Raw genomic sequence first — 12,537 nt, 5'->3', positions numbered from 1 at the left:
CCTCTTTTTCTGAACCCTAGAGTCAGAATACTTTCCTGGAAAAGTCATTTGAGCCATTTCCCTGCCTCCAGGCTGCTTTCTCAGTTTCCCATCTTCCTTATCCTAAAAGATGTATAGGGAGGGATCTGGAGAAGGCTTCAGCCTTTATATTTATATTATATTTATTTTTATATTTTATAATTATATTATTTTTTATAGTTTATATTATATTTATATTTAATTATATAATTATATTATAGCGCTACCCATCTTATTCTTCCTGGGTAAGCCTCTGTGACCTTAGACTAGTCACTTTATTTGCCTACATCTAGAAAAGGGAGGACCTTATCTCAAAAGGAAGCTGGACTTCTAGATTTCTTCTAGCATATTTTCTTATGATTATATGATACTGTGATATTGATTATTGGCCCCTTCCTATGTAAACCAGATATTTAGATGGAATACGGTTATAGTCCACTTAAGGAAAGCGCATGCAGAAGCTTACTATAGGGCATCGTAAAACACCAAAATTGAGTGTTAATGATTTTCATCAACATCATTAACATTTATTGAGCACCCACTATATACTTGGTATTAGGAAAGATGGCCTTTGTCCTCAAAGAGAAGGGAAGTCATTGTGGACTGGGATGATTAGAAAAATTATACATAAAGAAGGTGAGGCTCCAAAGTAACCTGAAGAATGGTGGGGATTTCAAAAGGTAAAGAAGAAGGGAGAGGGCATTCCTCATGGGGAACATCGAAGTTTAAGAAGTGGCCTGTGTAAGGGATGGTGGGGAAATTGGCCTGGCTATGACAGAGGGCTCATACTGGGATTTGGGGACATAAAAGCTGGGTAATTAAGATGGTACCAGTGCCTTCCACTTAGTAATAATTTCATAAATGTTTGTTGAATTGAATTATGAAGGGCTTTGACTGCCAGGATGATTTTATTTTATGAGCAATTTCATGTCACTGAAGGTTTTGAAGGAAGGGAATGATGAACCAAAATGGCACATGAGTTAGGTGAATCTGGCAGCAGTCACATTGATGAAGCTATTTGGGGTTTATAAAGTGCTTTCTTCTCTACACAACTGTGATACAAATAAAATTTATATTCTTATCCCCATTTTACACATAAGGAAAATGAAACCCTGAAAGTTTAAGCAATCTAGTATTAAAACTGAAATTTTAAGTCCAGCATATCTTGGGATTGGGGTTGGTATCAGGGAGGAGACTTGAATAAGAGAGACTTGTAAATAAGACCTTAATGTTATTAATGCTAGATAAGAGAATCATTACAAAGAAAAAATCAACAGGACTTGGTGACAGGTGGTTTATGGGAACTGGACAAGTCATGTGATCTAGAACTGTGACCTTCCATCTCTCCTTACTCTTTTTATCTCACTAATATGAAAACTGAAACAGAGAGGTACAGGGACTTTGCAGCAGCAACACCGCCAATAACCAAAATATAGGGAGGTTTTGGTTTTTTCTCTTGGAGTCTCATAGCTAGTAAGTTATCTAAGATCAGATTTGAATTTGGCTCTGGGACCAGTGCTCTGTCCACTGTTGCCACTTTAGCTGTCCCCAAAGCAGATTTCAAATCCAGGTTCTCAGATGTGAAATAGAATGTACTTTCCACTTTCCTGTACATATTCAAGAATGGATGTAATTTTAAGCCTCAGCTGAGATAGATGGTACTGCTGGAAAGAGAGCAGTTAAAGCAAAAACCGATTTCTAAGGGAAGACCATGAGTTCACATGGAGTCAGAAGACCACAAGTTTGGATACAGGATCAATCTAACAGCAAAACGCCATATAAATTTCAACAGTTATATAAGGTCTTCTTCACTAGACTGTAAGTTCCCTAAGGTCAGGGACTGGCTTTTATTTCTTGACTTAAGTTTCTAGATCTATGCCCTTCAAACAGCACAGTAAGCACTCAGTATATGTTTATCGAATGAATGAATAAGGAGGAAGTTTAGGTGTACAGAGGAAAAATGGAAGAGATCCAGGCAGAAAAAGAGATAAATCTGGGAGGAGCTAGGATTACTGCCACCTCATGGCCCCGCATAAAAAGTCTTTCCCCTTCCAGGTGGTGATCAATGAACAGTCATAAACAGGTAGGGCTATAAATGAGATGGGGAACTAAGCTGGGTGAAGGAGGCTAAGGGAAACTAGGAGGGAGCCATGAATCCAGGAACACAGATCAAGATGGGAGTTGGTTGTAGGGTTTTGAGCAAAGGGACAACTACATCTCAACTGTTGACAGTTTTCCCTAAGAAGAGCAAGTAGCATGAGTGGGGATGGTCAATTAGTCAGAACAGGACAGAAGGGAAATGAGCACCTTTTTTGAAATTCTGCCCCAATTTTAGGAGGCACCTGGAGTATGCATTGGTACCTGCTCTGCTGTATGTAATAGAGTGAAAGATGAGGGAAGTCCTGGTGGCTTGAAATCTAAATGTAGATCAGCCTTTTCTCCCTCTCCACCTCCCAAACTGAAGACCTGCAGACTTAGCCCCCCATGACCTGGGCTTTTTCTTTATTCTACACCAGGCCAGCACTGGTCTCAGGAGCCACCCAGTGGTAGTGTTAGGAATGACCGCCAGTCTACTTGCTGTGGCCCCTTCTTAGACCTGCGGCCTTTGACCCTGCCCCTCTCGTGGAATGCCTTCTCCTGCCAGCATCCTTTGTCCCCATCCCTTTTTCCTTGAGCCTCATTGTCCCTCTGTGTGGGACCTGGTGTGATACAGTGGCGGGGGGGAGGGAGGGGGAGGGGGGATTGAGGAGGGGAAAGCATGATCTCGGTTCAAATTCTGAATTGTCTTTAATGTTTATTTATCTTGGGAACTCATCTGTAAAATGGGGGTTGGAAGAACGTCAGAGTGAAAAATCTCTGAGAGAGTCCTATCTAGCTTTAAATGCTAGCATATTCCAGTCACTCTTGTTTCTAAAAGAGAACCAAAGTGGGACCCAGTAAGGGGTTGGGGGCGAGGAATTAAGGAAAGAAAGAACATCAATCATCAGCTTTCACCTAATCTAATAACAGCTAGGCAGTCTTCATGGGCATGAGCTGCTGACTCCATCGCTATTCATTACCTCATCTTTTTTTCCACTTTTCCTTCCCTTTCCTCTTTCCCTCTTTCTTCTTCCTCTCTTCTCTTATTTCTTCTCTCCCTTTCTCCCTCCCCTTCTCTCTCTCCCCATTCCTTTCCTTCCTTCCCACTCTCCTCCTCCTCCCTTAATCCTACTCTATTCTGCCATTTATCCCTCCCTCTTTCCAGTCCCCTCCTCCCTTCCCAGCTTTCTGTTCAGAAACTCTCCCTCTGGGATTCTGCAAGCTTTCCTGCCCCCATCCTCAACCCCAGCCAATCAAAGAAAGACACCAGCTGTTTCCATCTGTTAAACTGTAACCCTCCCTCAATCTCAACAGGAGAGGACCAAGCTGGCCAGGGTAGGGTTAGGGATGGAGAGGGAAGTAGGATTGTAGAATGGATTTGGGGAGATGGTCTGTGTTTGGAGACTGATTGTAGATAACCAGCTCCTGGGCCCCCATTTCCCATAGCATACATTCGTCTCAGTGGATGCATTCCACCTGTCTCTTGCTCATTTTCCTTCTTAGGACTTCTTTTTATGCTATGTTTAGCCTAAGAATAGGAAGGAGTATCTTGGGCAAGGAGGTTCACATGTAAACCAACTTGGATTTGGGTTTTTTTGTATGTGTGTATGTGGTGGTTTTTTTTGGTTTTTTTGGTTTTTTTTTTGTTTGTTTGTTTGTTTCTGTTTTTGTTTTGTCCTGTGGACCAGTATGTTTTTTTGTTTTTTATTTTATTATTATAGTAACTTTTTATTGACAGAATCCATGCCAGGGTAATTTTTTTTACAACATTATCCCTTGCACTCACTTCTGTTCCTATTTTTCCCTTCCACCCTCCACCCCCTCCCCTAGATGGCAAGCAGTCCTATATATGTTGAATATGTTGTGGTATATCCTAGATACAATGTATGTGTGCAGAACCAAACAGTTTTCTTGTTGCACAGGGAGAATTGGATTCAGAAGGTAGAAATAACCTGGGAAGAAAAACAAAAATGCAAACAGTTTACATTCATTTCCCAGTGTTTTTTCTTTGGGTGTAGCTGCTTCTGTCCATCATTGATCAATTGAAACTGAATTAGGTCTCTTTGTCAAAGAAATCCACTTCCATCAGATTACATCTTCATACAGTATCGTTGTTGACGTATATAATGATCTCTTGCTTCTGCTCACTTCACTCAGCATCAGTTCATGTAAGTCTCTCCAAGCTTCTCTGTATTCATCTTGCTGGTCATTTCTTACAGAACAATAATATTCCATAACATTCATATACCACAATTTACCCAACCATTCTCTAATTGATGGACATCCACTCAGTTTCCAGCTTCTAGCCACTACAAGCAGGGCTGCCACAAACATTTTGGCACATACTGGACCAGTATGTTTTTGCAATGCACCCATTGTAGTGCACCTTTATCTCAGGTGTTTTCTCATGCTCATACGCACATAAATGTTCCACTCCTGTGACCAACATGGGAACAGGTAGATGAACTCCCAGTGATGTGTGCCTTTCAGAAACTCCACTTCTCCAACCTGTAAGCCGCCTTAGACGCGCTCTGTGCTATGCAGGCAGGCAGTGATAGTGGAAAGAATACTGCATCTGGAGCCAAAGGGTGTCTTGCAATCTCAACTCTGCTTTTAATGAGTGTCTGGTCCTGTTTAAGTCACTCTACCTTTATAGGTCTCAGGCTTCTCATCTACAAAAGGAAGACATTTGATTAAATGATTTATGAGGTCCCTTTTCCCTCTGTGTTGAATGAGCATGTTATTTATTTGTGGGCTACAGTGCTTGGCTAATCTAACCCCCCTCAATTTGCAATTGAGAAAACTGTAACCTAGAAAGACTAGATTTGCTCATAGTTACACAGCATCTCTCTGGGCTTCAGCTTTTTCCCCTGAAAAAATAAGTGAGCAAGGCGATCTCCATGTGTTTTTTAAACTCAAAATACTCCGATTAGGTGAGGTCAGCTAACACACCTCCCACCCCCCCCATTTTTCTTTGTGAGTACCTGTGTAATACCTACGCCATGTTGGTTCTGATCTAGGCTTTCTGTGAAACCTCAATGTGCCCAACACTCTCTGTAGTAGAATTCCCTTTCAAGGAGGCCTGATAACTAGGGAGCAGCTTTTTCTGTTCAGGTAGCGGATACGAATTAGTATCCCCGGGAATGCCTCTGGTCAGACACGCTTCTCTCTTGCCTCGCCTGTACCTGTTCAAGACCCTCCCTTACCTGTGTTAGAGCTGCCTGTGTGCTCGGAGCCCCCACTCTGGGCAGGACCAGGTATCCAGCCCAGGCTCCGAGCCAGCATCGGGATGCCCTCTCTCCCGCCCAGCCTTCCCCCATCACCGGCATGGGTGCAGCACCGTCTGACACCCAGGAAACCTTTCTCCCCTTCACAGAATAGTCTGGCACCCGCACAGCCCCCTGAGCCAGCCCTCTTCAGAGCCATGGGAAGGGATAGTTAATCTGGCACACAGCCCGCTCTCGCAGGAAAGTTAAATAAAAATACCTTCCTGGAGGAAGCAAGTTCCTACAAACACCAGGCTCGGAGAAAAGAGGAATTGGGGTTTGTAGGTGAAGCTCCGCCAGGGAATTGAGCTGGCGATGCTTCTGAAGGATGCGGGCTGTTCGGAGCTGTCAGAGATGCTCCGGCACCGGCACTGTTTTCTGTGTCTCACTGGTTTCTGTCTCTCGCCCTCTCACGTTGGTTATAATTGCCCAGCAGCCAAGAGCTGGTGGAGGACGGGAGCCGACAGGTGTGGGGACTCTGTTTCAGGGATGGGGGAAGCACAGGGTCTCCGGGCGAAGCCCCGCTCCAGGGCACCTCCCCCACCCCCTCCTGGTTTTTCCCTCCCCCCGCTCCCACCTCCCACCCTGTCCTTCCCCAGCCGCCCCAGGAGGCAGAGAGAGACTGACACTGTCCCCCTTCCGTCTCTTTTCCTTACCCAGAGTTCCCCTACACCCCGTCTCCAACCGAGCACGACAAGCGGTCTGGGCCCGGCGTCCCCACGCCCATCATTGGGGGCGTGGTGGGGGGCATCATCCTGGTGCTGTTTGTGGCTCTGGTGCTTGTGCTCTACTTTCGCCGGCGCCGACACACCTTCAAGGGCGACTACAGCACCAAGAAGCACGTCTACGGAAATGGCTATAGCAAAGCGGGCATCCCGCAGCACCACCCGCCCATGGCCCAGAACCTCCAGTACCCCGACGACTCGGACGATGAGAAGAAGGCTGGGCCGCTGGGGGGGAGCAGCTATGAGGAAGAAGAGGAGGAAGTGGGTGGGGGGGAGAGGAAGGTCGGACCCCCGCACCCCAAGTTTGACGAGGACGTCAAGCGGCCCTACTTCACCGTGGATGAGGCGGAGGCCCGCTCTGACGGTTATGGGGACCGGACTCTTGGCTACCAGTATGACCCCGAGCAGCTGGACTTGGCTGAGAACATGGTTTCTCAGAATGACGGGTCTTTCATTTCCAAGAAGGAGTGGTATGTGTAGCCCCGCCTCTGTGTCTGCCCCCTCCCTCTCCCCCGCACGACCCCGTCCCCAAGGAGCTCCGCAGAGACTCGAGTGCCCCACCCTGAAGCCCCCACTCCATCCAAAGGTATCTGTGGGGAAGGATCCAGCTGGGGCAGGGGGCTACTTTATTTTTTATCTCTTTCCCGGATGACTGCCTTCCGCTCCCGGCCCCCTCCTCTGCCCTTTACCCCCACTCCTGTGGTGTTGTGTTCGACTGTGGCTTTGGTGTTCCTGTACTTTCCTTTGACTACTATCTGCCCCGTGTATATGGAGCCTGTTCATGTCTTGTGTTTCTTGACCCTGGGACATGAGGGGGCAATGGTACCCAGCCATCTCCCCTCCCCCCTCATCCCGATCCCCAAACACTGGAATTTGTTTCTATGTCGTCTTCATTTCTTTTTTTCTTTATGGAAGGGGAGGGGTCCCCTGGAAGAAATAATGCCTCCCCCCGTCCCCCACTGCTACTCCTAGGCTGAGTGAACCTAGGACCACCTTCTTTCAACCTGCCATGATTTAGGTAGAACGAATGTGATTATAGAAAGACTGGACTCACCCCAGGTGAAAGCGATGAAGGGTTAGAGGAAGTGAAGTGATGGGACTGGACTGCTGCCTCCAGGACACTTCTTAATTAGGAGAAATCGGGGTTCTTGACTCGTAGGCTGGATAATGCAATGGCTCCACTGGTCAGAGTGCATTTTGCATTTTTTTCCTCACTGCCAAACAAAGGTTTAGGCTGGCCATGATTTCACACACACACACACACACACACACACACACACACACTGCTTACTCTTGCAATTTCTCCTGGCGTCCCCTGCCCTTTACAGGAGCACCATATCTAGACCCTCAGCCAGGAGCTTCACCCTAGGTGGACGCTGTCCAGGATGTGGCTGCTTTTTTGCTCCTACCCCAATTTAGGGCATCTGCCCTCCAGAAACGGGTTCATTCCCAGCGGAGAGAGTTGGGGAAAGGAGCCCCAAGAAGAACATGATCCAATCACACAAAACCTTACTCGGGGACTGCCTGTCTAGACCAATCTACCCTCGGATTCCAAGACCTTTTTAGTTTGGTCCCATCCCAACCCGCTGTTCAAGGTGCTGATGTTTTTTGGTTTTCTTTTTTGCTGTCCCTTATACACAGCCAAACCCAACTTCCCTCTCCCCAGATCTTCAGAGGAGAAAGCCCCAGGGACTTTCAGTACTAGGAAGGAAGTACTTAGGTAAAAGATAAAGAAATGCTGTGTGTGTGTGTGTGTGTGTGTGTGTGTGTGTGTGTGTAGGGGAGAGAAGAGTTGGTAAAAACTCATATAGGACAATATATAAAACTGAACATTGATGCTATACCATATGCAAGTTACAGACTTTAATAAAAGGGCAAGAGGGCAGATGCACCTGAGTTCAGGTCCTGGAGAGTTCTGTTCATCACCTCCATCATCCTCCTTCCTGCCCAACTTAGACTCTATCGTGTCCTTCTATCCGAGGAGGACCAAAGAGAAGACATCCAGATTAATTCAGGGCCTCTCTAGGTCCCTGACTCCCTGGTTTCCCCTCAAGAAGCTGTTTCACAGAAATGTTTCCCTACCTGTAAATGGAAAGAGAGAAAGGACTCAGCAGAGAGGGAATTCTTTCCTCTGTCTCCCCTCCAAGTTCAAAGTGCCTCAATCCCCCCAGCCCTCAGAAGGAAGGGGGACTTATCAACAGCCTTCCCCTCCCCCTAAGCCCAGTGCCCTGCCCCTAAATTTGAAGTGATCATCATGGGGAGAGAAAACTCACTCACTCTTCCCCTCCTTGTTTCTGACAATAAAGTTCATTCCCACAAAGGGCACCAGACAGGTGTCAGGGAGTGAGGATTGGAAATGCTGTCTGATCAACAATTCCCACTTTGACTGGGGTATCTAATTAAGAACCATAACAAGAGAGAGAGAGAGTGAGTGGTTCTGTGAAATAACAGGCAGTAGCTGGAGATTCAGGGCATCCTGGAGAGCTTGTATTCAGGCAACCCCTTACCATTTGCTTACTTCCCCTACACAGATGCCATTATAGATATGTAAGCAGCCTATAACTGGGCCTTAATTTCCTCATCTGCAAAATGGGGGGGTAATTACATGAATTATTCATGCTCTAAATCTTAGGGTCCTATGGTACTATCCAGAAAACCGTCCTCTCACCCAGGTGCTGCTATTTTACAGACTCCTTTTACCCTCTTTGTCCTCTACTCTCATCCTACTATCTCCTATTATCTCTGAAGATGGGGGCCCTCCCAGCCAACTTCCAAGCCCCTCAATCTGCCTGCAGGTACTTGAGCAGTGTCCCAGCCCAAACTCCTGAACCACTAGACCCTATCCTAACTTTCCCAGTGGGCTGCCCAGTAGCCATGTAGCAGAACCATGGCTGGCCTTTCCTTCTCTTAAGCCTGGTACTGGGGAGGATGCGTCAGGCAATACTGAGACTTCATCAGCCATGGCAGGGCCAGGAACAGTTCTGAATCCAGAGAGTCCCACCCATCCGCTGTCTCCCCCGGCAGTATTAGTACTCTTTACTGTCCTCCCCCAAAAGTGCAGGGCATTCCTTCTTTATTGTACCCAGCTATCCTTGGCCCACCTCACTTCCCATCCTCTTCACTGGTCCACTTCTCTGTTCTACCCGGAGAGGAGCCAGGGCCGGTGCCCTGATAGAAGTATTCCTTTTCTCTTAATTTCTCCACCACAGTCTGCTCTTGGATCTGTTCTCTCAATCTGGCATCTTCTGAAATCTTAGTCAAATCCCTTCCAACCACTGATATGCAGTGTCCAACCAAACCCTAGTGTTTCTCTCCTATTTCCTTCCTCTCCCCCGCCCAAAGCAAAGCACAAAGAGCAGAGCACATATAAGGAATGTGTCAAGGCATCCCCCTCCCAGGACCCAGCAGCTATTCCCCAGGAAGCCCCTTGCTGCAGCCTTCAACAGGACCGAGGATGCTGGAGCGGCCATCTCCCTGCGTCCTCTCTCTCCTTGCCAGGAGGTAGACGTGAAGATGGACGTCGTTTCTGCGTTTATTCTCAGATGAACAAGGACCTGACGGGTGTTAGGGTTGCACAAGCAGCAGAGGGCTCAGACGCCCTTCTAGCTGGCATAGTTGGGCTATCGGCTCACCGGAAAGAATAGATGAAGAAATACAGAGAATTGGGCATACTGGCTAGCTGCTGGGGCTTTCCCCCATCCCTACAAGGTGAACTATACTTCAGTCAAGGCTGGCTTGGGAGGAAGTGAAATGGGGATGATTTGTGCAAAAGCCACCCCCGCTGTTTCCTTCTTGCCTCTTGCAGTGGCCTCCCCACTCCGTCCACTGCCCTTCCTTTCCTTATTTAATAAATTTTGATACCATCCTTATTCACCTCCAAACCCATCTGAGCTCCTTCTCCTTTGTCGGACAGACACCCAGTGCTTGTATTAGGACTTAGCACACAAGCACTTCTGGGCACCATGTCCACATCACACACGTGTAGGTACGGATGCACTCGTGTGCAGTCACATAGGTATGCAGCTTGCAGGTGTGTACACACACACACACACACTCCAGAAGGAGTGGGCTCGATCTTGCTTGAATGAAGCACTGTAGGGGAAATGCCTTTTTGATGATAGTCAAAGGGTGACCGAATTCCACAGGGGTCCCAATAAACCAGGCACTGCTACTCTCTGCTTCCCTCCCAGCCCTGCCCAAGCCACATGTGCAATAATTGTCCCTACTAGGAATAATGTTTCTGGGGAAGACGAGGGGCAAGGGGCTAGCCAACAACAAAGAGTTGTGAAAGGGGTCAGTTGGACACCTCCAGTGAGGAGACCTTGTCCTGGGAACAAGAGGAAGGGCAGGAAAAAGGAAACCCTGCAGGTCCTGGCCCTTTCTCAAAGCATTGTCAGTTGCTGGAGAGGAAAAGATGGGAGGTAGGAATCCCCTTTGTTTTGTTGATCCTGGGAATTCCTGGTGATTTCTCCAGTCCAGCCTCCCCTGACATCCCATCCAATCAGAGTAAGGCCATGTGCATGTGAATGAGGCTTGGGCAGCTGGTTCTGGCTTTCCTGGCCCCATGGAACCAGTGGGGAGAAGGTATCTTCTTCCTTCCCATCCCCCCTTAAATCCCTCCACTCTCCAGCATCAAGGAGCTGAGTAGCAAGTTGGATTAGGGGAAACTCTTAAGAGCCCAAGTTTGAATTCCACAATTACTGATGCTTTTGGTGGCTCAGATGGGAAACCCAGGAGAGCTGGGTGAGAGTGATATGTGTTTCAAGTGGGATTTTTGTGTTATTGTTTTGTTTTTTAAGAAAAAAAAATCAAGGAGAAGGCCCCTCCTTGCTCAAGATTGTAATGAGCTGCCTTTTCTTCCCTCCCATCTCCCCTTTATTTCTTTGGTTGAGTGAAGCATTACCAGGGGATGGGCCCGCCAGATTCCCAATTCTGACTATTGAGTGGGATGTTTGTTCCCCCTTTGTATAAAAAAAAAATTATGGGTAAAAATGTACTGAGGAAAAAAATGTACTTTTTTATAAATAAAGAGTTTAAAACGAGTTCTGTTGTGTTGTGTGCCATTTTCTCCCATCTAAGTTTCCAGGATTGACCTCCCCCAGAAAGTAGTGATTTGGTTTGGGACGTCCTTGGTCCAGGGCAGACTGTCTCCTGAGGACTCTGGCGTTGGAGATGTCTCTGAATAAGACCAAAAGCATTGTATCTTGGGCACACCCCTACCCACCCCCCATTTTGCCCTGTTCTTCCACCCTTGGTCTACTCGAGCACACGGTTTCCCATAGTTACATGGCTTTGAGTCTAGAAGGGATTTTAAGAGGCCAGTCTGGTACCTAGACCAAGCCTTTTATTTTACAAATGAGGGAACTTAGGTTGGGAAAGATGAAATGAAATCTTTGCTAAGATGATCTGTGAGAGCTCATGCACATAGTCGGGGGCAAAAATTGTCTCTCTGAAGTTTATTTTTTTTTCATAGTATAACGTCTCTTGGGCTGTGCCCTCTAGGGATCTAGGACCCAAGCCTTTGTTCCCCAAGTTCATCCAAGCAGTGGCGGAGGCACGAAATCCTGGGGAGAAGTCAGCCTCATGCCCGAGAGAGTCCAGCTCACAAACAGTGAGTGCCAGCAGCAGGAGCTGCCCGACCCTGGGATTGGCACTTGCATGGGCAGAGCCCAAACTCGGTGCCACGGGGAGCCATTTCTCTCAGGTGGCGAGTGACTAGTTATAGAAAGGACCACAAATTGGTGTCGCTCAGACTCAGCCTAGAGGTTACCTGAGGAAAGTTCATTTAGTGATAAGGAGAACAAGGGCTTCCGTGGGGCCTATTTCTGAAGGTGAGGGTGGTTGTGGGTGGGGAGACATCACCCCAAGCGGGGTGGGGGAGGAAATGATCTGTGATATCGGTCTCGGTTTGCAGCAAATGTATATATTTCAATCAACAAACATTTGATTAACCTGCCTTACAATGTGCCAGGCACTGAGAATGCTAGATGGGCAAAGACTAAAATGCAGTAAGTGAAGCTTCCTCAAGGAGCTTACCTTCTAATGGGAAAAGAAGGGCTTGGCTATCTGGGGAATTATCTGCCAGGAAGCTGCTGGACAGATACGTGGCAAGAAAGGAGAAAGAACTTAGTGGAGTGTCTGGTAACTAAAACAACAGTGGGGACCAATTCCAAATGGTCTCTGCTTCTCCAGAACCCTCTCATCTACTTTATTTCCCAAAACTGAAGGATTTCAACCACTTTCTCCAGTGTCTATCAGATTCATAGAATATTAGAATCAGAAGAAATATCAGTAAGATTACCTTTTTATTTTTGATGGATCTTTCTTAGGAAAATGTTTTCAAAAGCATAAAATAAACCCAAAGGAAATCAACTATATTGAAACATTGTTTTTTAAGGCCAAGTACCAGGTTAAGTATTCCTCATTTAGTCCAAACCATTCCTTTTATA

General features: G+C 46.9%; 1 protein-coding gene across 3 annotated transcripts in view; it reads left to right on the top strand.

Moving 5' to 3' along the window:
• Window positions 1-12,537, top strand: part of NECTIN1 (nectin cell adhesion molecule 1) — a 186,070-nt gene that overhangs the window by 86,582 nt on the left and 86,951 nt on the right. The window contains exon 6 of one of the 3 annotated variants that reach the window (XM_031960145.1): window positions 6,024-10,137. The exons of the other annotated variants lie outside the window; for them this stretch is intronic. Within the exon in view, the coding sequence (XP_031816005.1) occupies window positions 6,024-6,568 (545 nt within the window). The 3' untranslated portion in view covers window positions 6,569-10,137. Of the gene's footprint in view, window positions 1-6,023; window positions 10,138-12,537 lie in introns of those variants that run through there. 3 annotated transcript variants of the gene reach the window in all.

The sequence above is a fragment of the Sarcophilus harrisii genome, chromosome 3 (genome assembly GCF_902635505.1).
Source record: "Sarcophilus harrisii chromosome 3, mSarHar1.11, whole genome shotgun sequence".
In the NCBI taxonomy this organism is placed as follows: Eukaryota; Metazoa; Chordata; class Mammalia; order Dasyuromorphia; family Dasyuridae; genus Sarcophilus; species Sarcophilus harrisii.
This window is presented reverse-complemented; position numbering and strand designations above follow the sequence as displayed.